This window comes from Mytilus edulis, chromosome 3 (genome assembly GCF_963676685.1).
Source record: "Mytilus edulis chromosome 3, xbMytEdul2.2, whole genome shotgun sequence".
NCBI lineage: Eukaryota > Metazoa > Mollusca > Bivalvia > Mytilida > Mytilidae > Mytilus > Mytilus edulis.
Genome location: NC_092346.1, coordinates 72,647,156 through 72,672,709, shown reverse-complemented (window position 1 = coordinate 72,672,709; position 25,554 = coordinate 72,647,156). Strand labels below are relative to the sequence as shown.

Here is a 25,554-nt window from a genome sequence, read left to right as displayed (position 1 = left end):
GGGCCACTGGACATAACTATTAATCTACTCTTGTAAGGATGATGGGATGTCAAACAAGGTCACAATTGGTCCAATGGCTTCAGAAGAGAAGGCTCTTGAAAATTGTGTCATGATCGTCATCCTACGAAGTCAAATAATGACAAAAGCTCCCATAGACTCTGTAGGCCAAGTGAGCAAAAAATGGGTGATGAAATTTTACTGTATCAGTTTTTCTTTTTTTAACAAAAACAAGACTTAAAATCAGATCAAACAAAAAATGTTTCTTGTATGTAGAGATCAGATCATCTACTAAAATACAGTGTAATTGATTAAGAACATAGTATTTGTAAGAGGTGTACACCGAGAAGTACCAAGCTAAATGTGTGTATAACAATATAACAGTTTTTGACTGGTAAGAGACTAGGCCCTTTCACTAATAAAACCACTTAAATTCTTGATATTACAAGTCTTTCTTGGATGGAGGGATCAAATGATCTGGTAAGGTATTTGGTAATTCATGTCCATCTAATTTAATCTTGATCAGGTGATTGGCTAATGCCCATTCATCCGCATCCAGCATACCATCTTTATCTATGTCTGATAGTTTCCACACTTTCCCTAACATAGAGTTTGGTAGCTTGGATCTGACCATTTCTGACTTTGCTGCAGCACCAGTAATTTTTCCATTGATTGGATTAAGTTTATCAAATGATTCATCATATTTGTATTTCTCTTGACCAACGATCCATTCATGCTCACCACGACCTTCGTCAACGCCTTCTCCCCTTCCATAACCAAACATACTCTCATTCATTGTATCAAAAGCCCCACCTTTAACATTTGGTTCCCCTACACTACTTTCTTGCTCATGTGGGATCATTGTCATAAGCCTGGCTATATCTGTAGAAAGCATGGTATCAACGGTTTCAATTAACTTTGGTTTCAATGCATGGAATTTTGTAAAGTCTTGATGCTGGAGTACTTCTCTCATTTTTTCTATATCTGGGAAATCTCCTGGTGAAATCTGGTGTTCTCTCTGTAGAACTTCATATATTTCTTTTAATCCTTTCATTAATTCTTTCTTCTTTGCATCCTTGCCAAACATTGAGGGCATCTCTTTCTTTAAATGACTGATTATGTAGGCATGTACCTAGAATGAGAAAATATTAGTACATGTAACATATCTATCAAAATACTAGTCAGTATAACATTGACTTTGTCATGCAAATCAAACACTAGCATGACTAAGAAGTCAGTAAAGGCCTACATATTGTATCTCAGTAAGGTTAAATTGAGTGAATGATTTATACCACAGATGTAACTCATGTATTCATTTTTATACTCATACATGCATAAACTATACATAAGCATAAAACTTACCCCAGTTGCATTATACATGTTATAATCATGTATAAAAACCTCTCAATAACTTCTGAATTTACAGAGAAAAACTCATTTCACTAAAGTGTCTGTTACAAGTCAAAAACCTCATCAGTGGTTGTCTTATGGTCTATCTTTAACATTGTATTCTAAATTTGGAGAATTTGGTATAGATGGCAGATCTTTATATGATTAATTCTTTCGGTTTATTTTGTTCTCAGTTGTATAGACTTTGGACAATTTTAGATGATAGATTGTTGGTTGCTCAACCTCCAGTTGTAAGGACAGTTTTAGAGTTTGATATATTGTATAGACATCTGTCGATAACATCATGTCATGTATAATATTGTTGAAGACTACATGTTGCCATTTTGGTCTCCCTTTCATGTTTTTTTAATTTTTGCTCATATTTCCATTATAAGATAATATGTTGACCACTGAGTGACATATTGTTATTTTGTCACTGGGTGGCTGTATGTATCATTTGTGTTTTCCCCATATTACCACTTTTTATATCTAAAGTAAAATTGTACTTTTAAACATAATGTAAAATTAACAAACAAAATGATTAAGTGTGGGAAAAAATGATAAGTGTGGGAAAAAGTGATAAGTGTTATAAGTTATAACAATTCAGTTTTAAGTAATAAACATTTATGAGTTAGTTTAATCTAAAAAAAAACTATATATATATATATATATCTAAAGTCTAATAATTATGATAGAATCAAAGGACCCGAAAAAATTGAGAGCTTTTTGTTCAATTTTATATGTCCTCTTTCCTGTTTGTTTTTAACAAAATTCTAAACTGCAATATGATAAACAAATATCAAACTCTTCCCTAAGCTTTTTCTAAAAATCATTTTCATGCATGTCAATTTAAGAGTTAGAAGATACAATGCAATATATAAATATTGAGCGAATACTTTACATTAAATTAAAGTGACCAAAAACATAAAGATGAAAACAAATGTAAATAAATACATGAAATAGGGAGAGTGTCCCATGGACACAGATGATGCTGTCACTTGCATTCATGTATAATGTTATAAACATGAAAAAGGAACATAATTCTGGAGAATGGTTAAAGTGACACTACAAAAATTTGGTAATAAGCATTGTGTATAAGTTTTACAATATTTGGTTTAGGCAAATTTTAGTGAGAGAACTGAAACCAAAATAAATCATCAATTTCTTCATTTGTAAACAGGCATATGATTTTTGAGTATGATAGAAGTGGCACCCCTAAAATTCAAATGTGATCTGTGCGTTGTGGACATAAGCATTGTGCATAAGTTTCATAAGATTTGGTCGAGGCAAACTTAAGCTAAAGTACAGAATTTGTAAAGGGGCATAACTCTAGAACAGTAAAGTGATGCCATCAAAATTTAAACTTGATCTGTGTTTGTGTTGATAAACATTAGGTTTAATAACATTTGATTGTGGCAAACTTAAGTTGGAGAATGGATTTGGGAAATGTTGACATACACACATCAAGGGTAATGCCGCTATGAAAGGGGTATAAAATAGAAAAATGTGTGTGATAGTTTTCCTAAAGCTTTTATACTAAAAAAAATAGTTTATTTAGGAATTGGCTTTCTTCCAACTTTATAGGAAGTAGGATGTTGTTATATCCAATATACATGTATAATATCAACATGACAACATATATATTAATGGATATAAAGAGAATGACACATAAGCTAAAGTTCACTTTCCTTTATGTGTCAGATTAATGTTTATAAAACACCTAATTATCTACCTTGTTACATGTATAAATAACAATGTATACTATCATGATTATAGTAATGTACTCAGATGATGAGGTTAATATAAACAGCATACATTGTAGAGACCCATTTTCTATTCCAGATCTAAACAATTGATACTTTAGAAAAGCTTCATACATTTGTATAAATTGTAATACATCATAACATGTACATATAATGTATGGCTGATTTTAACATCAATCCATCAGAAGATGCTGTTATTTTGTTAAATTTGAGTCAATCATTTAAACAACTAAATATGTTTGGACTTATCATGTACTTATGGACAGTGCATTTCTGTATACATGTATGATTAAATGCAATATTATATAGCTACATGTATATATACATTTTTTTGTACAGTAACAGTACATGTATCTATGTCATGGAACAAGTTTGTTAAAAGGTTTCATGTAATGTCATTTCCAGGATTCATTGATTCAGCTTTAAAGTTAAACTGATTACTTGTATACATATGTACATGTACATTAATTTGTATCTACACATAATTCTATGTGTTAAGTTTTAGTGATACTAGTTAAAATCCTTTAGAATGACTTTTAAAATTAAAGAAGGGTTTTCCACATCAAAGGAATTTTGAAAAGAAGCTAGTTACTTTATACTGATGCGACACATAAGTTTCGATATACTTTTGAATGAAGTAAGGGAGACAATTTGCTATTTATTGTGAAGTAAATTTCTTCCAGTCTCATGATAGCTTCTTGCACACCGATTCCAAAAATATAGTTTCTTTATCATTTTGCCTTAAAATCAGAAGATAATTGGCCACTTCCGGTTGATCAAAAGTCATTTCAAGTCTTGAGTGATAAGTTAATGAATTCAAATAACAAAATGTATGAATTTTGAGTACTTTTTCATGAAAAAAGTGCAAAAATAGCTACTTCTGGTTTTTTGAAGGTCACTTCCGGTTGACATTTTTCAAGGTCATATGTCATCAAACCTTTTATAAAATGTCATATGGCCATATTATGAACCAAGTTAAAGAAATAACCAATTAACCTTATAATTGAACATTTTAGGGACAATAACTTCTATAAGATGCCATTGGATTGTTTCAGACCAAATGTAAATTATCTTCATTACAATAAAACAAACATTTTCCACTTGTTCTTTTAAATATATCTTTAAAAGTGTTTGAGAAAATGCCAAAATAAGCCAAATTCAAATTTTAGAATATGACCTTGACCTTTGACCTTGACCCAATTTTTTCATTTTTTTGGACCAGGGACCTCAAATCAAAAGATCCTAGGTCTCTATCACTTATGGTTTACAAGATAAAAATGCATATCACTTATATCAAATGCATAAGGGAAAATAACTCTCATATGGAGCATTCATATTGCTTCGGTCAAAATAGGACAAATCATGCGAAGGATATAATGAGCAATTTTATAAAATAAATTTATCGTAATCTTTTACGGTTGCGAAGGAGTAGTGGACACAAGGAAAACAGTGTTTAGGGAGATAACTCCTACAAAGAAAAGTATTCGGTTACACAGGGTAAATTTCAAAGGCGCATAAACTGTTCAATATCATATACCAAATATCTAAGCGACATATTGCGAAACAAATATTTATCACAAGAACAAAATTAGGCAGAAGAAAAAAAAAAAAAAAATAATCAGAAGAAAAACAATAGGTCTTTCCACAGAAAAGTGGAAAGACCTAATAAAGTAGACAACATTTCAGTGATTTTACTCTTGTTTCATTTATACAAAAATGTACATTGTATAACATGTTTAAGTACGCTGAACTTTTTGTTTCCGTTCTCTAACTTAAGTTTGCCTCATTTTGAAAATTGAAGGGCTATATCATGCCCTTTGGGTGTAGATCTTTATTTTTAATTGATTCACATTTTATCATGTCAGTGTCTTTTAAAGCAGACTATAGTTTATTGATTGTGCATCATTATCTAAGACAAAATGGTATGGATATTTGCAAATTATTGAAGGCCATACATACAGTCACCTACATACATGTTCATGTATACATGTAGCTCTTTTCATCCATATTGATCTGACTCTGATGGATATAGAAGAAGTTTTATGGTCAATCATACATTTTTGTACCACATATCCTTATTTTATTTATGTGTCATGTACTATGAAATTAATTTTTATTTGACATCAAATTCTGTTTGATCATGTTATATCACACAAGCTATGCTAGTATCGATTGGTATAAGCAGACTACCTTGGAATTAATTTCATCTAAAATTCAGGGATCATTCATCTTACATGTACATGTATCAAATTTATGGTATCAAATTTGCTAAATGACTTCCTACATTTCTACATGTACATGTGTTGTAAAAATAATTCATATCAGATAACATTGACCTTGCTATCATTTGGTGTTTAATTTTTAAGTTACAAAAAGAATTTATTATAATTCAATTTTGAATGTAACACTTCTTATAAATGGCTGACTGAAAGATGTTCGTCAATCAGCGCAAAGTTAAATTATTTAAAGTCATCTCTGAACTACATTGTAGCTAGATTTGCTACATTTTACTTTTGGGCTACGGATACATGTATATAATTAATCGTTGGTTTGATATTCTTGTGATAGATAATAATGTAGACATGAGTCAGCAGTGGTACAAATTCGCAATGATTGCAGTTCTTCTAGTTGATCGTAATTGTTCGTATTAGTTGACTGTTAGTATTTCAAGTTGACTTTAGTACGAGCTTGTAAAAGTATGAATGGACTTGCTTCCCTGGAAAGAAAACCGAGTTTGTGTTCTACAGTAAAAAAGTTATGAGACACAAATCAGACAAATGTTTGCTACTACAGGGATCAATAGTGAGGTCTGACTGACCTGTCCATAGTAAATGTAAATGACTCCCACCTTCAACCCAAGTCCATGATGTCTAAGTTTGGAATAAAATGACAGGTGTTAGGTCTAGCAAAGTGATATGCATATGTGACGCCTATGAGATTGACCTTGTATGTCATTCAATCTTTTTAAAATGACAAACAGGAATGGATATGGTTTAGGAGTTGGTATCTCAATCTTTTACAAGTTCTCAAAACACACACAAGAGGGTGTGATTTTTTATATTGTCCCATACATGAATATATATGGTTTAGAGGTGGGGGACCCCAGTGACTTCCCCTATATTTCATTTGATTTGTTATATTGTCCAATACATGAATATATATGGTTGAGGGGTGGGGATCTCATCTGTTTCCAAGTTATCAAACAGGGTTGGGTAGGGTGACCCTTAGGACTCTCCCTATATTTCATTTGATTTGTTCTTTTGTCCCATACATGAAAATAAAATTGAGAATGGAAATGGGGAATGTGCCAAAGAGACAACAACCGGACCATAGAAAAAAACAACAGCAGAAGGACACCAACAGGTCTTCAATGTAGCGAGAAATTCCCGCACCCGGAGGGGTCCTTCAGCTGGCCCTAAACAAATATATACTAGTTCAGTGATAATGAACGCCATACTAATTTCCAAATTGTACACAAGAAACTAAAATTAAAATAATACAAGACTAACAAAGGCCAGAGGCTCCTGACTTGGGATATATGGTTTAATTTAAGGTAAGGATCTCGACTGTTTCCAAGTTCTCAAACAACAGGAGGGGTGGGGTGATCGCAGGGACTTCCCCTACATGTATATTTTATTTGATTTGTTATATGTATTTAGTCCCATACATGTAACATGAGTATATATGGTTACGTGGTGAGGATCTTGACTGTTTCCAAGTTCTCAAACATGAGGGTGCAGTGACCCTAGGGACTCCCCCTATAATTCATTTGATTTGTTATATTGTCCAATACAGGAATATATATGGTTTATGGAGGGGATCTCAACCGTTTTCAAATTCTCAAACAGGAAGGGGTAGAGTGGCCCCACGAACTCCACCTATATTTCATATGATTTGTTATATTTTCCCATACATGAATATATATGGTTTAGGGGTGGGGATCTCGACCGTTTCAAAGTTCTCATACAGGAGGGGTGGGATGACCCACAGGGACTCTCCCTATATTTCATTTGATTTATTATATTGTCCAATACATGAATATATATGGTTTAGGGGTGGGGATCTCGACTGTTTCAAAGTTCACAAACAGGAGTGGCGGGGTGACCCCAGGGACTTCCCCTGTATTTCATTTGATTGGTTATATTGTCCCATACATGAATAAATATGGTTGAGGGTTGAGGATCTCGACTGTTTCCAAGTTCTGAAGCAGGAGTTGGTGGGTGACCCTAGGGACTTCACCTATATTTCATTTGATTTGTTATATAGTCCCATACATGAATGTATATGGTTGAGAGGTGGGGATCTCATCCGTTTCAAAGTTATCAAACAGGAGGGGGTAGAGTGGCCCGAAGTACTCCACATACATATAATTTGCTTACATTCGGGTATCATATAATCTAGTTGCACTATATATGTGTAAAATAAGAAACTTCCAGCTATTTTAACTGACCCATCAAAATTGAGAAAAAAAAATACCCATTTAGTAATATGTTTACAAAAAAAGCATCTAACTTACTTTACCAACATCTATTACTGATAAAGAAAATTTATACTGTCACCAGGACCATATAAATTGTTAGATATACTGTTCCCAGCTGTCACAAAGACTCACATTGTATTGGATTTTGACATCAAAATTTGTCAAAAAGTCATTTTAAGTTTCCTATGGATACCTATGGATCTTCAGAACGCTGGCACTGTTGCACCATTATATTCTGCTCTACTTCATCATCATTGTCATAATTGTATTTAATTGTACGTGTCTCACATTTTCAGTACAAAATATTTTCTGTTTTTTCATTCTTTTACATATATCTTTTGGTTTTCAATTCTAGTGTTTATATCTATTTACCATGCAAAGATGTATTTTGTCATCTGTCTGATTTTTTTAAAAGTTCAAAGATCGCCAAAACCCGGAATTACCCATATCCGCTTCCGGATTCGGCGATTTTCTGTATAAAGCTAGCGGTTGAACAAAAGGAACATCGCTGTCATGAATAATGCTAAAAACAAGTTTTGAGATCGTTTATTAGGAGACTTTGGTAAAAAGGTTTGCAAAGTTATTTTTTTTTATTTCCTCTCAAGTCGTGCATGTCGAGCGTAGCTAGTAACCAAGTCGAAAGTCCGACTGCAAAAGTGGAAGTTCGCAGACCTTGGACAATCGCTAATTGAACCCCTGCCTCCAAATTGAAAAGATACAAAAATTTCGTCTTATAATTTAAAATTGCCGCCAACTGTATGAACAGTGGAACTTATTTTAATACTACTGATGTAGTTGACTACGTACTGACGACAAACAATATTCCTACGACTTTTGCCATTTGGGAAATCTAAACTACTTGTCTTGTCTTTAGAAATTTTCGGCGATTAAACATTTCATATATTTGTTCTTTGACAGCGTAGACAAAATATCAGGGGATAATAAACTACATAAAGATTCCTAATGTGCCCTACTTCCTATGTGCAACTTCAAAACTTTTGGATAAATCGACGATCATTTAAGGTTTTTCTGATCATATTTTTTGTAATCAAGAATTAAAAGTATGAAAAAACTGTCCAATTAGTTATGAATAACATAACATCCAGCTAGATAATAACAATGGCACATATTTCAGCATTTATTGGGTATACATGTAACACAAATCTAGGGTGCTCGCATAAGGTAGCTTAACTGCCTAAAAATCTTAATAACTTATTTTTCAAATGGTCACTGATCCATGAAAATTGGTTGAAAGGACAATTGACCAGTTCAAATTAGGAATAATTACCTTTGCCAACCTTGCCCTTTTGATGAGGTCATTTAGTTTCCGTAAAGCTGCATTTTTTGGTAAGCTCTTTAAATCATTAAACAGGTCTTGTTCTTCAAGTTCAAATAATTTCCTATTCTCATCAAAGTGTAAAGGTTTGTCCCAGAAAGAACCTATATATACTCTTGCAACTTCAGGGGTGTTCAAAACTTTTCCAAGGGACCACATTAATGCACCATAAACTCTCATCAATTGTTGAGGGTCCACCATGTCTGCTTTGTTCAAAATTATTCTGATTTTGTCATCATATCCCTTAACTGCATCAATTGCTCGTTTGAATTCGTCTGAAATGTCCAGTTTGTGTGCATCAAAAAGAAGCAATATTCTATCCACTCTTTCTGCAAACCATTCCAACACACCAGCAAAATCATATCCACGGTCAAGTCTCTGTTTTTCTCCTGACAAAATACCTGGTGTGTCTATAATTGTTAAACTATCAACAACTGGATTTTTTAATGTTGAACACTGAAATCGATTCAGAAATGCATTTCCAAATTTTGTGAGTGGTTTAAATTGCTTTTTACTATCAACAACAAGGGCGTTACCAGGAACAATTCCATCTTGATCTCCACTCATTACAGCTATGAACCGATCTGTTGTCGGCTCTGGACCTATTCGTATTCCAGGAAAATCTTGCTCTAGGAGGAATCTTATAAAGGTTGTCTTGCCGGTTGAATATTGGCCGATGAGGAGTATCATTGGTTTAGCGTCAAAATCTGGATCATCAAGTTGGGGGGAGTGGAAGTCATGAAACTTATAATGTTCCTCTAAAGGTAACAGTTTTGTTCTGTATATAGCTTTAAGGCCATCGGCAACAGTATCGAATACCTCAGGTTCCTTCCGCTTGCTATTCCCGTCAAGCCACTTCATCTTGAAATTCTAAATAACTTTCACTTTTAAAGTCGGTTTATTCCTTCAGACGTGACATATATTGCGGAAGTGATCGTATATTATGTGCGCTTGCTCAATTCATATTCCGGAAATAAATATTTCCCGCAATATAACGGAAGCTTTCGGGTTTTATCTTTTGGTACGTTAACAAAAATTCAGATGAGTTCCGTATGTATGTGTACGTCATTCAATGTTTTGGTTTCTTTTCAGCTGACACCCAAGTCCAAGACAACATTGTACGATTTTACAGCCCAGAAGAAACCAAATACCTAAAAATATACGCATCATCAATTTCAAGTATTCCAATCGGTAAACAGTGTTCTGAAAGTTCAATTACAAATCGTACCATGTTTATCATATAAATAACAATGAGCTCATAATCATGTTTTTTATGTCAATATTTACATATATAGATACGTGTATGATCATTATCTCATCATCAATGATCATAATACTTTCCAAAACAAAATGAAATTTTTTTGTGATAAATTATGTAACAAGGTAATTGTTTGATTTTTTTCAAGACTTTTATAGGATTTAATAGGCTCTATATATATCTATATTAAGAGGGGAGGGTTCTGATCCCAAAATCCTGAGGTTCTGAATTTTAAAAAAAATCTAATCCGGACATCCCGAAATTTAAAAAAAGAAATGCTGGATCCCAAAAGGTTCAATTTCGAAATCCTGAGCCTAAAAAATAACGCCAAAAAAGGTCATGCCCCCCTATCAACTATTACGTTGAAATTTAACAATTACAAAACGTTGTTATTACATTGGAAACTAAAAAAAAGTTATTTATACATTGGACACTGGACACTAGTTGCTGATTGCTCAGTTTGGTTAGGAACTGATTAATTACAAACTTCATAGAGTAATATTGGTGACTTCAGTGACATTGTGTTTCGTATTGTCTATTGATACATACATGTAAGAATAATTAAACTTTCAACACACTTTTTATATGCCCGTCAAAATTTTGACGGGACGTATTATGTTATACAAATGTCTGGTGTCTGTCCGGCGTAAACATGTTGCACCATAACTTGAGAACAACTTATCCAAATTTCATGAAACTTATTATAATTGTTTCTTATGATGATCAAATGATCTGTATACTTTTGATGAAAATAAGATTAAAACATTTTGAGTTAAGGCATTTTATAACTAAAACAGGGGTGTGATTTTTTCACATGTCGCACCGTATTTCAAAAACGATTTTTGATTATTGCTTAAAACTTTACACACTTCTTAGTTATATTAATCTCAAGATCTGTATACTTTTTGGTGATGATTCAAAATTTCATTTTTGAGTTGTTGAGAATTTTGTAAAAAAGGGGGAGTTTTTTTTTACATGTCGCGCCGTATCTCAAAAACGATTTATTATTATTGCTTAAAACTTTACACACATCTTTGTTATATTAATCTAAAGATCTGTATACTTTTTGGTGATTATTCAAAATTTTATTTTTGAGTTATTGAGTATTTTTTAAAACAGGGGAGGGTTTTTTATATGTCTCGCCGTATTTCAAAAATAAGTTATGATTATTGCGTAAAACTTTACACACTTCTTTGATATATTAATCTAAAGATCTGTATACTTTTTGGTTTTGATTCAAAATTTTATTTTGGTAATATTTAGTTTTTGTAAAAAAAAAAACAGGGTGGGGGGTTTCACATGTTCCGCCATACGTGTCTCTAAAACAATATATGGTTATTGCTTAAAACTTTCTCAGAAACTATTTATGATTATTGCATAAGACTTCCACATAAGACGTCGGGCGTATCATGCGCTCATGGCGCAGCTGTTAATTTTTACATGTTGCGCCGTATCTCAAAAAAGATTTATCATTATTGCTTTAAACTTTACACATGTCTTTGTTATATTAATCTAAAGATCTGTATACTTTTTGGTGATGATTCAAAATTTCATTTTTGAGTTATTGAGTATTTTGTAAAAAAAGGGGGAGGGTTTTTTTTACATGTTGTGCCGTATCTCAAAAACAATGTATGATTATTGCTTAAAACTTTACACACTTCTTTGTTATATTAATCTAAAGATCTGTATACTTTTTGGTGATGATTCAAAATTTTATTTTGGAGTTATTGAGTATTTTGTTAATCAGGGGAGGGTTTGTTTTACATGTCGCGCCGTATTTCTAAAATAATTTATAATTATTGCTTAAAACTTTACACACTTCTTTGTTATATTAATCTTAAGATCTCTATACTTTTTGGTTTTGATTCAAAATTTTATTTAAGTGATATTTAGTTTTTTGTAAAAAAAAAAAACAGGGTGGGGGGGTTTCACATGTCCCGCCGTGTCTCTAAAACAATATATGGTTATTGCTTAAAACTTTCTCAGAAACTATTGATGATTATTGCATAAAACTTCCAAACCAGACGTGGGGCGTATCATGGGGCGTATCATGCGCTCATGGCGCAGCTGTTTATTTTTACATGTTACGCCGTATCTCAAAAACAATTTATGATTATTACTTAAAACTTTACACACTTCTTTGTTAATTTAATCTAAAGATCTGTATACTTTTTGGTTTTGATTCAAATTTTTATTATAGTGATATTTAGTTTTTTTGTAAAAAACAAAAAGGGGGGTTTCATATGTCCCGCCGCATCTCAAAAACAATATATGGTTATTGCTTAAAACTTCCTCTGAAACTATTTATGATTATTGCATAAAACTTCCACACAAGACGACGGGCGTATCATGCGCTCATGACGCAGCTGTTTATCAGATAATGTTAGATTATTAGAAGAATTGAAAAAATGTTTACCTGCAGCTTGCATGGCAGACATTATAAGCTGGTACTGTCATGGAATAGAAGTTCGTAAAGGAAAACATATTCTGGAATATTATTTCCACAGGAATAAATTTTACAGTATATGTTCATAACGGAATAAATGGTATAGAATATTTGTTCCAACAGGAATAGATATTATGACATTGTTTATAACAAAGTTTCCATTGGAACTTCTGTTAGGCAGAACAAATATACACTGACAGTACAACTTCAATAATGGAAATTGAAACTGTTTTGTCTCCACAATCGAAATGCACATTCAAGCATCACTCATTTATGATGGCTACCTAGAGCGGTAACTGACAAAAATACATCGGACTAAAACATTCACCCAAAAGCGCATACTGGATGAGCAGACCCTGCCATTTAAAATAAAATATACAATCTGTATTCAATATTGTATCATTGAATTGTAACTGAACAAAAATTATATAAGCCATTGTTATATTTCTGGGCTATGATTAAAAGTCTAATCTTGTAGCTCATTTAGTTGGTACATTGTACATGTAGGTCATTAAAAAACACTTGTTTAACTTGTTTTACTTCTTTCTTCTTGATTGATTTAAAAAAAATAATAACTTAATTTTCATTAGCATTTGCTGAAAAGTAATCAATAGCTTTATTCAACTTTTTATGAAAACAGGTACAAAACTTGTAGTTGAGTTGCAAATTAATGATCTTGGATATGACCTGGATTGATTTTGATAAAATACCCTAATTTTTACATAAATTACCAAGGTTGCATGAAAAGGACTGAAACATTCTGACATGAAAAGACTTTGAGGTTAACAAGGCAACTGAATTAGGGCCATTCTTTACTAAGAGGAAGAAGGCTTGACATTGGAAATTTTACAAATGACAATTCTTGAAATTATTGATTAAAAAATTGGTGGTTAATTCACTATTACTTAGTATTCTCTTGAAATTTCTTACATCATCCTGGTAGAAAGAAAATTATGAAATAACATCTTGTTTCTAGAAGTTAAAGCGTCACATCCTCAACTTATCTTTAAGAAAATCATTTTAAATAGCATCACATTCTAGCAATAAAGCATCACAGTAGCCTGATGCAAAAAGCCCCTTGGAAAAACACTGTAATCCTAACAATGAAATGAAGTGAAATGACTTGAGTGAATTTTTCATCCACAGTGCGGATCCAGAACTTTTCCTAAGAGGGGCCCCGCTGACTGACCTAAGGGGGGGGGCCCGCTCCAGTCATGCTTCAATGATTCTTTATATAATCAACCAAATTTTTTCCATGAAAGGGCCCCCCCCCCCCCACCTGGATTCGCCTATGATCCATCCCTGGTAACATGGGTTAGTGCTCCAACCAACCCCATAACTGAGGCAGTGTTGTACAAACTTATTAACTCTAAATCAAGATAACGCCAATGGGAAACAATGTATTGTACCATAATTGTATCTACATCATGAACATGTATATATATACTAAAGCACTGACTTATAATTATAATACATTTTGTTTAACAGATTTGTGGTATTGCTGAAAATGGGTAGAATATTTCTAAGACATATTGGAGGTACTCGTCTCTTTTCATGCTCCAACTGTGACACCCCTTTGACTAATAGAGCAGAACTTATCTCAACAAGATTTACAGGTACAGAATATAAAAATAACTTGAATATTATGTTTTAATAATTGGTTAAATTTCCATTAGACAGAACATGGCATGCATGGTGGAAATATTGAGTATAATTTGAATTGTGAAAATCTGTTAAGAATGCTATTCTACATCTTGAAAATTGTCAGATATTTAGACCTTCATCTTATTTAAAACATATACACAAAAAGAAATCATTTATCGGTAATTTTTAGTTATTAAGATTTTCTTTCCAGGTTAGACAGCAATGTCAGTTTAATGGTGAAATTGTACACATTATTGACTGTTGGAATTACACATCTATATATATACTAAGTAAAAGTGCAGAGCTCAATTAACTCTACCTCTAAATAAAATTCTTAGTGTGCAGTACATTCAGCATATTCAGCTTCTACTTGCTTGATCTGAAAGCCCTTTTCAGAAGTTCTGAAATTTTATTTTCATCTGTTGTTTTTTTTTTAGAAAATTTTATAGTTTATTTTGAATAAAAAAATTACACAATGCATGTTTAAGTTACTGCAATTATAACCCTGGTGCATTTTTCCCAATAATAAAAACATTGCAATAATTTCTGAATTTACAGTACCTTTTGTTCAGTCTGAATATTAAGGGACAACATCAAAAGTTCAATGTAGGATAAACAACTTAATTCACATAGTTTTTTCACCGACCCCCCTCTTAACTTAAATAGGAAAACATTGATTGAGCCATATAGATATATGTAAAATCGATTTTGGATAAACAAAACTTGTAGCAATTTTAACCCACCCCCACCCCACCCCAAAGTATTTGATTTAATTTTTTTATCCTACATTTATCTTTTGATGTCGTCCCTAAACTGATGCACATTTTCTACTATCCCGATGATTGCGTAGTTGTTGGAGGTGAAATATCTATAATACTAAAGATAAGTATTCTGGATATTAAACAAAAGGTGTGGCTCAAACTGACAGGAAAACTAAAAGAAATAGGGTCTGTTTTGTTTTGGTTTGTGTCATATCAGATTGAAATGGTGTATACACATGTACGTGTTATATGGTATAATGTTAAAACAAGATCTTCTTTGATATGTTAGAGTATAATGTTTTAATAACTAAATTGCATTTTCATATGCATTTATTGTACATACTAGTTTCATGTTGAGCACGTCTTTACTTTTCAGGTGCCACTGGAAGAGCTTTTTTGTTCAACAGAGTTGTGAATCTCAGCTATAGTGAAGTCCAAGACAGAGTGATGTTAACAGGTCGTCACATGGTTAGAGATGTCTCATGTAAAAACTGTGAAGCTAAGCTTGGTTGGGTTTATGAGTTTGCTACAGAAGATAACCAGAGATATAAAGAAGGGAGAGTAATTCTGGAGCGTGCGCTGGTAACAGAAAGTGAAGGATTTGATGAACATGGTACCAGTCATAGTGACAGCTGAAATATTGTTTTGCAACTGTAAATAAATCACTAATGTGCTTCTTTGGCACTTAGAGTCACATGTACAGTTGAGGGTTAGAACAATTTAGGATGGTTATAGAGAGAATTCTCTGAGAAGTAAGAGACATTTTATAGGTACTGATTTGTATGTACATATGAAATACTTTGATCCTTTGTCCTAAATTGAATGAATGTGTGTGATAGCATGAGAAAGCCCTGTTTACAAGAACCTTCAGTGTACTGCAAAGATGGGTTCAGGAAGATTCTTAGCTCTCTTTGTTGAATCCAGTAATACTTCAAAATGGGGGATGGGGAGTGGAGGTTGTTTTTAATGTTTTTAGGGAAATGTTTATAGGGAAACTTTATATATTTTATATACTCATGAGAGTATTTTCCTTCAACCTTTTAACAAAACATGTAAATAAAATTATCAATAAAACAGTAATAGTAATTCAATAAAGGATCAAACATAACACTTTCATATTGTAATTTACTAATTAAAGTATTAAATAAATCGACACTATAATCATACAGTTATGTAGGTTCATCCTTTTAACAGACTGTAACAGCAAAATGAGAGCTCACTAGCAATGAATTGTAGTCAGAATATTTCTGTTGTAAATGATGAAAAGTAAACTTCAACTAATTTGGTTCACTATATTGTCAAACTAAGCCAGTAATATGAGTTGTTTAGTGAATTCTTATTTTTTTTGTTTTATACCCCCATTTTAGGAGTGCAGCCAATATAAAAATAAAAGGCTAATTGCATTTAACTTGTCTGTCAGTCTGTCCATTAGTCCAGCAAATATTTACCTCACACTTTTCTCAGGAATGATTGAACATAAAGACTTCATATTTTGTCAATAGCTTGATTGATGAGTGGTAATTTTGGGGTTCATTAGATGTCTTCTACCTTATACTAGTACTTATATTTTAAATATTTCAGTATATAAAAAAAAACATTACAAATTTTATCACAAATTTCTCTTGTAATCATGAATAGAATGAATTTATATTTGACCAGCTGATTGACAGTTGTGAGTTGTCATAAATTTATTAGACCGATTCCTGTTTTCTGAATTTATCAATTATGAATTTGATATGTGTGTTCTTGTTTATACATGTTCCTTATGCTTTGTTTTTGTTTGATACACTTTTGTATTTTTCCTCTTTTAAGGGGATTCATATATATTTATTTGACAAGTATGTATTAACTTGTTACTCATAAAATTGGGAAAGCATTTCTTTTTGTTACATTTGCTTGTTAGAAGTATACATTTCTTATAACTACATAACCTTACAGGATAACAAAAGTTACATTACAGGATAACAAAAGTTACATCAACCAACTTAAGATAAATGTAACTGCCTCTCCTGTCCGTGTGTGTTGATGTATGATTTTCAAAACAATTATTTATGTTTACATGTGAAAGGAACAGACCTGATATATATTCGAAACAACTGTACAAGACTGTGGATTTATTATTATTCATGGATGATGCTGGAATATTTGAACCATAAATTTGAAGATTCCATTAAGCTTGTATGTAGAATTTTCTAAAATCATGAAATCAAGAGTTTATGAAAATACAGTTTAACCTTTATCCAAGAGAATTTGTACAGATGAAAAATAGTTACTTGTATTAGCTGACCATCATCATTTATACATTATAACTCTCTTTATTGACTGTATTTGTTTGGTTTTTTTTGTATGCATTTTTTTTAGCACACTGACACTGTCAGTGCCTAGAAATGGATATTTTCCAAAACAGCTGTGTCCCATTACTGTATGAGATGGTTTCTTTGTTTATTTTTAACACAATTGCTCCTATTGTAAATAGCCTTAGGTCATGAAGTATTATGCCAACAGTAACCCTCAATGCAGAAAAAGAAAAGTTGAGTTAAACAAAAATATATATATTCATTTTGTTCATGTAAGTGAAATTTGCATGTATTCAGTCATAATCTTTTGAAAACTTATCCATATTCTGTGTTGTCTAATTAGACAAATTTGAAAATTAAATAAAAGTAAATAGTAAATGCAACTTATTTTAATCTTAATTTAGATATTTCATCATTTCATTTATCTTTTTGAAGTGACAGATACTTTTTGTCATATAAGTTCTCATATTTTGTTAATTTTTAAAGTTTCTAAGGTGTTTCTTTAGCATTGATATCCACAGCTATAACACCATTACAAGTTTTAGAACACATCATTTTAAGGAGTATACGATCATACTTGTCAAATAGAAGTTGTGTGGTTCAATTACTTATTTTAGTAATAAAGTTACAATTATGAACACGTATTTATTAGTTATTTATCTATGCCATAGATTCATAATTTATATTGATTTTAACAATTGTGTTGAAAAGTCCAATAAAGAAACTGTCCATCTTCTTGAAATTTGAATACTTGCTACTTATATTGTTGTTATTATTTTGCTGTAGTTGTGCAAATGTAGAAAAATCTGCATACAGTTGTGTATCCAAAAGCGAGTTACTATTGCAGTAATCATCTAGTCACATTATTTATATTACTATAAACCTCACAATAATTTCTGAATTAACAGTAGTTTTCTATGATGTAGTGGTCACATTAACATGACACTTTGTATGCATGTTGTAGTTTGAATGGTTGAATGAATACTTCATAGGAAGACCAACATAAAATATTTTATTGTAGGAAAAACATACAGAATATTAAATTTGATAAACAGAAGATATCAGTGCATAAATTTTAAGATTAAAAAAAGCAACAAATAGTAGGTGATTATATGACAGTGCTGTTTCAGAATTTCTTGATGAGAGAAAAAAATGTTTATTTAAAACAAAAATGCTGTTCATTGGTTGCATTTGGTAGAAAGCAATAATATTTTGACAAAAATAATGCATACAGGACTATAGAGTAACAAAGAGCAGGCAATGTATATTTGATATATGGTGCTGGGACACAGTTATAGTTCTTTGATTTTCGTTGTCTCCAAATAGAGACCCTAGTGTGAAGTCTGGGTAGTGTATAACTTTTATGCATAACATAGTAAATAGGGGGATAAAGTTACTTGTACAAATAATTTGGGGCATGAAATTTTAGGTAAAGTAGTGATTTGGTCCAATTTACTCTGTATCGGTCAACATTTGGGATGGTGACTTTCAGAAATGATGAAGCGAAGATTTTAGTCATTCTTCCTCATAATTATGTTTGTCAAGCATTATATTTTTTTATATAAAGGAACCGTTTTTGTGTAGAAAGCACATATATAGTCATGTTTATAAAGTCTGTATTATGTGTACATGCAAAAATACAACATAACTGAGTCACGAAAACGCCGTACAATTATGCAGAGGGTATCATTATGTTTATGATACTTCTGAAAAATGGAAAATTAACAATTTGAAAGTTGTAGTATATTTATTTACAACCACTGGGTCGATGCCACTGCTGGTGGAGATTTATTTCTCCGAGGGTATCACAAGCCCAGTAGTCAGCACTTTTTGTGCTGACATGAATTGTCATTGATATGGTTATATTTATAGGCACTGGCTACGGTTACATGGAAATGAAACAATAATAAAAATATTATTGTTACATTGGAGACTAATTTCCGGAATGCAAAGTTGGGCAAGGAACCGAATAATTACGAATGTAACAATAATTACTGAGGCTACGGTTACATTACGTTATTGTTACATGAAAACCAGCAATGTACGCCAGTAGATTTATTAAACTTAAATCTTCTATAGTTGTATTGCTTAATTCTTTCATATGTACTAAACAATACTTGTAATACTGATAAATAATAAATATTATTATTCAACAAATGGTGTTTAGGGTGAAAAAAATAAAACTTGGGATGCGTTTTAAACGAAACTGAAACATTATCAAGACATAAATTTCATACAGCTACATGTATACAACATGACGCAAATTGATACATCAAAAGAAAAGTTTGCTAACTGTAACTTAAAAATACTAAGAACTTCTGTATGTACACGTATCCGTGGAGGACGTAATTTCGGATTTGTAGAAATAGTCATTGTACATAAAAAATTACAGTAAATAAATTATGTTATAAATGTATGTAATAAATGTCCTCAACTTTTAATATTTAGTACATATTACTAGTCCCATCGTACATTGCTTTTTTTCATGTAACAATAACGCAATGTAACCGTAGCCTCAATAATTATTGTTACATTCGTAATCAAACAGGTCCTTACCCAACCATGCATTCCGGCATTTAGTCTCCAATGTAACAATAATATTTTTATTATTGTTACATTTCCATGTAACCGTAGCCAGTGCCATATTTATAAGTTTACTGTTTATAAATTTTTGAATTTTTTGAAATACTAAGGCTTTTCTTCCTCAGGCATAGATTACCTTAGTTGTATTTGGCAAAACTTTTAGGAATTTTGGTCTTTTATGCTCTTCAACTTCGTACTTTATTTGGCCTTTTTAAACTTTTTGGATTCGAGCGTCACTGATGAGTATTTTGTAGTCGAAACACCCGTCTGGCGTATACACTAAATTCAGTCCTGGTATCTATGATGAGTTTATTTATTTCCATAACGAATATCGAGGATCCAGACATGGTTCTTTTTATTGATAGGCACTCATACATTGTATATAAAATGCAAATATAAACTGTGCTACAACCTAATAGATATATATATAAAAAAAAAAAAGACGGTGAAAGACTCCACTCGACTGCCGAAAATGATATTTTTATATTCCATAGAATGTCCAGGGCGCTGGACACAGTGCAAGGATTATAAACTCAGGAAGGCGAGAGCAATTGTAATTCTAACATTGTAGGGTTTAATTTAAAGTTTCCTTTAGAAAAAAAAATTAATTTAACCATACCTTAGGGAGCTACCATTTGATTTTTATGGGGGGGGGGGGGGGGGGGGGTGCTAGGATGAAATTCGGACCGAATAGAGTGAAAAATAAAAAGGCAGGACAGAGATTACAACTAAAAAAAAATGGAGGACAAAATTTTTCATCCTAGCCCCCCCCCCCCCCCCCCCCATAAAAATCAAATGGTAGCTCCCTTACAACATAACAAATAGACCTCAGGCTTTTTTTTTATAAGAATACTGGATCAGAGAATTAGGTTCTGTAACACCTTATGGATGTAACGATAAAATAGATACTGTAGGTAACTTGAGTAGCCCTATCTGTAGTTCAGTGAATGTGATGGATTTATTCAATAGGTCTCTTCGTCGGCCGAGGAGCCATGGACATCGTCGCTGTAATCCACCTGGTATGCATGATGTTTCTATAGATGGGCTTGCCGAACATATATATAAACCTCATTTAATTCATCACATTCGCTCTAAACTGTACTCATTTCCGCTTTCTAGACTGAACTCTCTATTGAAAGCTTGTGAAGAATGCCACACTACAGATAAACGATCTACGAAGTATAAAATAGTTGCCATGGTGATGGATATTGCTAACCATAGATTATTCAGACCCGTTTTTGAAGATTCGGAGGAACTGCAAAAACGTTCATTCTTCAATTTGAAGTTCACAAACAAGGGTATTGAGTAAAAAGCATCATTCCTTTTTACTTTAAGGATCAACCTTCTCCTATAGTATCGTATTCCTACACCAAACCTGTTGCATCTAAAACTTTTAATCACAAAAAAGTGTTGCAGAATCTAAATATTGATGACCTCAAAGCTAAACCACCTGATTGTGACTGTTCACATTCCCATTTCGTGTATAATCCTGCTGGCCATGTAATTTCTGGAGACATAAACATAGTCAATAACTACAAGTTGAGACAACTTTTGTCCAAGGGTCCGAAATACAGAGAGCCACAGTCAATCAATTGAAAGCAGAACTTCAAACTACTAATGAATTATGTTGAGGGTTATGCAAAAGACTGGGCAAAAAGAGAAAAGGTTGAGGTTGACACTTTCTCGGAGTGGGTAAAATCAGTGAGGTCATTGATTCAGATAATAGTAAGTTAGCTTAAAGGGTCAATGAGCACCAAAGCTCCTTCCATCTTTAAAGACCCTCATGTCATAGAGGAGTTGGCTTGTCTCCATGAAAAATATCTTGTCGCACCAGCTAACAAAGCCTCAAACAATATTGTTTTTGTTTGCAAGAAACACTACATTGACTGCCTAATTAAGGAACTGGGGATAAATAACACACTTGGAAATCCTATATATACACTAAGTTCTCTTACGAAGCAGGAGATCCTGAAAAACCACAAATTGGTTATAATCTCCTTTGATGTTAATCCATCTTCCATCTTTATATTGGATTCCTAAGCTTCAAGAATCCTTATAAGGAAAGGTATATTGCAGGAACTTCCAAGTGTTCCACTAAACCCCTTTTTAAAGTTCCTACTGCTATACTCACTGCAGTCAAAGAAGGACTTCAGAAATATTCCTACACGGCATATTCAAGAAGTGTTGTTAATCAGATGTGGATACTGAAAAATTCAAAAGAGTTATTGGTGAATTTACAATCTCAATCATTAAAATCTCGTACCAACATTAAAACCTTTGATTTTTCAACTCTTTATACCACTATTCAACATACTAAACTTAAAGCTCGACTGAAAGAACTCGTCAGCTGATGTTTCTTTAACAAATAGGGCACTAGACGTTTTAAATATCTAGTTTTGGGCTGGAATTTATGAAAAATTATTCAGAGTCAAGGAAAAAATATAACGACGAGGATATCACTGCCATGCTGGACTTTTTAATTGACAACATATTTGTGGAATTTGGAGGTTTGGTCTTCCAACAGACTTGGAATTCCAATGGGTACCCATTGCGCTCCTCTACTTGCAGATTTGTTTTTATATTCCTATGAAGCAGAATTTATCCAAAGGCTTGTACAGAAAGGAGAAAAGAAATAAGCCCAGTCTTTTAATTTCACCTTTCGGTATATTGAGGATGTACTTTCGCTTAATAATAATAGATTCAGTGATCACTTACATTTAATATATCCAAGTGAACTTGAAATTAAAGATACTACCGACACAGATGAATCTGCTTCATATTTAGACCTTTTTCTCGAAATGACTACTTCAGCTATTGTCTTAGATCATCTAGCTGCCAAACTCGTGACTGGTTTAACATTCCTAACGTGTTCTGTTTACTTTTCTCACATAGTTCCCCCTCCTTCACAAACTGGATCTTGATAAGTTTGTTTCCTATGTGTGTTGTTTCCTCTTTTTATATTCACGTAGTACTTGATTGTGTCGCCATGTGTATGTTCCCTGTGTTAGAGTCATATTATATCCTGAAATTGCAACTTGCACCAGGTTTGTAATTAGATGAGCAACACGACGGGTGCCACAAATAGAGCAGGATCTGATTACCCTCAGTGTTTTGGTGATGTTTGTGTTGCTTAGTCTTTAGTTTTCTATGCTGTGTCTTGTGTACTGTTTATTATCGGATTGTCCTTTAAGTTTTCAGCCTTTGCGTTGTCACTTTATGTTCGATCTATGAGTTTGAACATCCCTCAGGTATTTTTCGCTCCTCTTTTGTAGAGTTCCTCTTTTTTTTGCACAAGGGACAATCTGGTGTTTCTGAAGATGTGGCATGATTGTCAATGAGTCAAATCTCCACCACAGAGCAAATGACACAGAAATAGATAACTATAGGTCACCTTACGGTACCATCTTGTGCACATTTGTAGGTGTTGGTAACGCATTATACACTAATTTTTCGATGGAACTGAATTCAGGATACCACATCATTAATGACACTGTAAGGGATCTTTTTTTCTAATTCCAATCCTGACCAAGCACATTTGTCTCCCTAATTCTACTGTCTTTGTTTGTGATGGGGGTTAGCGTTATTCCAGTAGAAGTATTCGATATACCAAGGTACTGTCTTCATACTGCCACTGTTTCTACAATGTATTTATGACTCAATCTGTTCTCTGTCTATGAAATGCTTGACCACTTTCGTTCTGTTCTTTCGTGGACAATTGATGTAATTACTTTACCATCTCTAGATTCTTTCAATGTATAACAAGGCGAATTTTATCAACTTTGAATTCTTCCAAGATGTTAATGGCAGCTGTAGCGTGTTGGTCCTGCTGTACAGCCCTACTGATGGAAAACTTGGTGGAACACCTAACCATTTTCTTAGATGTTTGTTGATGGTTCTTTCAAGTTTTTGAACGGTTTTCAATGTATTTTTTTTACAACATGAATGGTCATGATATTCTTGGCAGGAGTCTTATGTTGGTATACCCTTTTCTTTGATTTTCCTGGTAGACCAGTCTTGTCGGTGTTCCTCACTTTCTGTGATACTTGTGGTTTGATTCTCCTGATATTGTTCTTTAAACCACTTTCCTAAGCACTTGATGGTATTGTCAATTATTGATTGAATGACTTTTCCTTGCACGTTCAGTTCAACTTGGTGTGTGCTCTTTCTAATTATTGAATCTATATATTTCTTTGGCTTGAAAGCAATTCTTGTCCATGTCATGTTACCGTCTCTTCCAATGCATTGAACCCCATCTAGCTTGGACATGAATATCTTTAGTGGTAATTAAATCGTCCATGATCCCTCTATTTTGCGGTTGCTTAATGTTAGTTTGTGTTATTGTAATGGCTGTCCTGATGTTATTAACCGCAGCTGAATCCCACTAATATAACTTTTTACAACACTCTGGAAGGGCCTTCGTTTCGTCCATTGTTGCTTTGGTCAACTTGAATTTTTGGTAAAATCCCAAAAATGTCGAACTCCGAGGAGAATTCAAAACGGAAAGTTCTAAATCAAATGGCAAAATCAAAAGCTGAAACGCATCAAACGAATGGATAACAACTGTCATATTCCTGACTTGTTCCAGGCATGTTCTTATGTAGATAGTGGATAAAACCTGGTTTTACAGCTAGCTAAACCTCTCATTTGTATGACAAATGCGTTAAATTCCACAAACAAACAAAAATTACAGTCTATTTCCTTCTTTCTCTCCATGCTTTTCTTCTCTTTATAGATTGTTTCTTCGCTCCATTAGAATTGATTTGAGCTAGTTAAGACCTTCTCTTTTCTCCTCAATTGCTCTTCTGTACTGCCTTGTAACATTACTTATTTCCGTTCTCAGTGTCTGTATTTCTTGCTGAAGTCGGTTATTTTTTTTTGTGTCACACGGAGAGCCATCTCATGTTTAGGAGTTACCCACTCCAAACATTTCTTGTCCAATTGTGTACACAATTGTTGACAATGTTGATATCTTCCTGTGTACACCTCCAGTCAGTGTGTTGTATAAGATCTTTCTAGATCTTCCTCAAAGATCTGACATCATCTATCATCTGTTGGTGATCATTGTATCTTTTGTTTTTATTGCTGTCTGTTGACAATTGGCACTGTCCTCCGCTGGTTTTGAATCCTTTGTCCCTCCCTTAATATTGGTATGAGAAGCTTTATCAAGTAAAAGGACCTCATCAATGTGGTGTTCTTCCTGGCTGCGGTCTGTCGTCTAATCAGTGTTTGTGAGGTCCCTTGTTTGCTTTCCATATCCAGTTAATTATTGCCTGGATTATCTTTAAACCTTTGAAGTTCTTGCAAACCTTTCTACATTGACACATGGTTTCTGTCGTTGTTTCAGTCAAAGTCCGTTCGATTAGCAGAGTCGTTACTCTTACATCGAGAGCTAATGATTTAGTAATGAAATAAACTTCATTTTCTGTTAGATCTTTTATGTTCTAGAAGGTCATAAGTCATTTTCATACTGATATGAGGTACTATGTTGTGACAAGCCATAAATGTAGAGAGAACAGGTTAGTTACTGTAGTATGAATATATTTCTTTAACTGGTTTGAAAAAAATGTGTACAGAAGAAATGCTCGTCTGATAACACCACT

The 25,554-nt window shown here is 33.0% G+C and overlaps 2 protein-coding genes across 2 annotated transcripts; one reads left to right on the top strand and one right to left on the bottom strand.

The window, feature by feature from the left end:
• Positions 1–207: 207 nt before the first annotated feature.
• Positions 208–10,002, bottom strand: LOC139517361 (EH domain-containing protein 1-like). Its single transcript, XM_071308319.1, has 2 exons — positions 8,918–10,002; positions 208–1,129 (listed from the first exon to the last, which is right to left on the bottom strand). Exons 1-2 carry the CDS (start codon positions 9,824–9,826, stop codon positions 440–442), a joined length of 1,599 nt encoding a protein of 532 aa, XP_071164420.1. The 5' UTR covers positions 9,827–10,002; the 3' UTR covers positions 208–439.
• LOC139517362 (protein yippee-like 5) lies at positions 9,997–18,011 on the top strand. The gene is made up of 3 exons (XM_071308320.1): positions 9,997–10,156; positions 14,158–14,285; positions 15,451–18,011. The coding sequence occupies exons 2-3, from the start codon at positions 14,177–14,179 to the stop codon at positions 15,708–15,710; spliced, it is 369 nt and encodes a 122-aa protein (XP_071164421.1). The 5' UTR covers positions 9,997–10,156; positions 14,158–14,176; the 3' UTR covers positions 15,711–18,011.
• Positions 18,012–25,554: the final 7,543 nt, after the last annotated feature.

Coding starts and splice junctions, on each gene's coding strand:
- LOC139517362 (XM_071308320.1), top strand. CDS start 14,177: ATGGGTAGAATATTTCTAAGACATATTGGAGGTACTCGTCTCTTTTCA. Junction 14,286..15,450: donor TATCTCAACAAGATTTACAG/GTACAGAATATA, acceptor TTTACTTTTCAG/GTGCCACTGGAAGAGCTTTT.
- LOC139517361 (XM_071308319.1), bottom strand. CDS start 9,826: ATGAAGTGGCTTGACGGGAATAGCAAGCGGAAGGAACCTGAGGTATTC. Junction 1,130..8,917: donor AAAGGGCAAGGTTGGCAAAG/GTAATTATTCCT, acceptor TTCTCATTCTAG/GTACATGCCTACATAATCAG.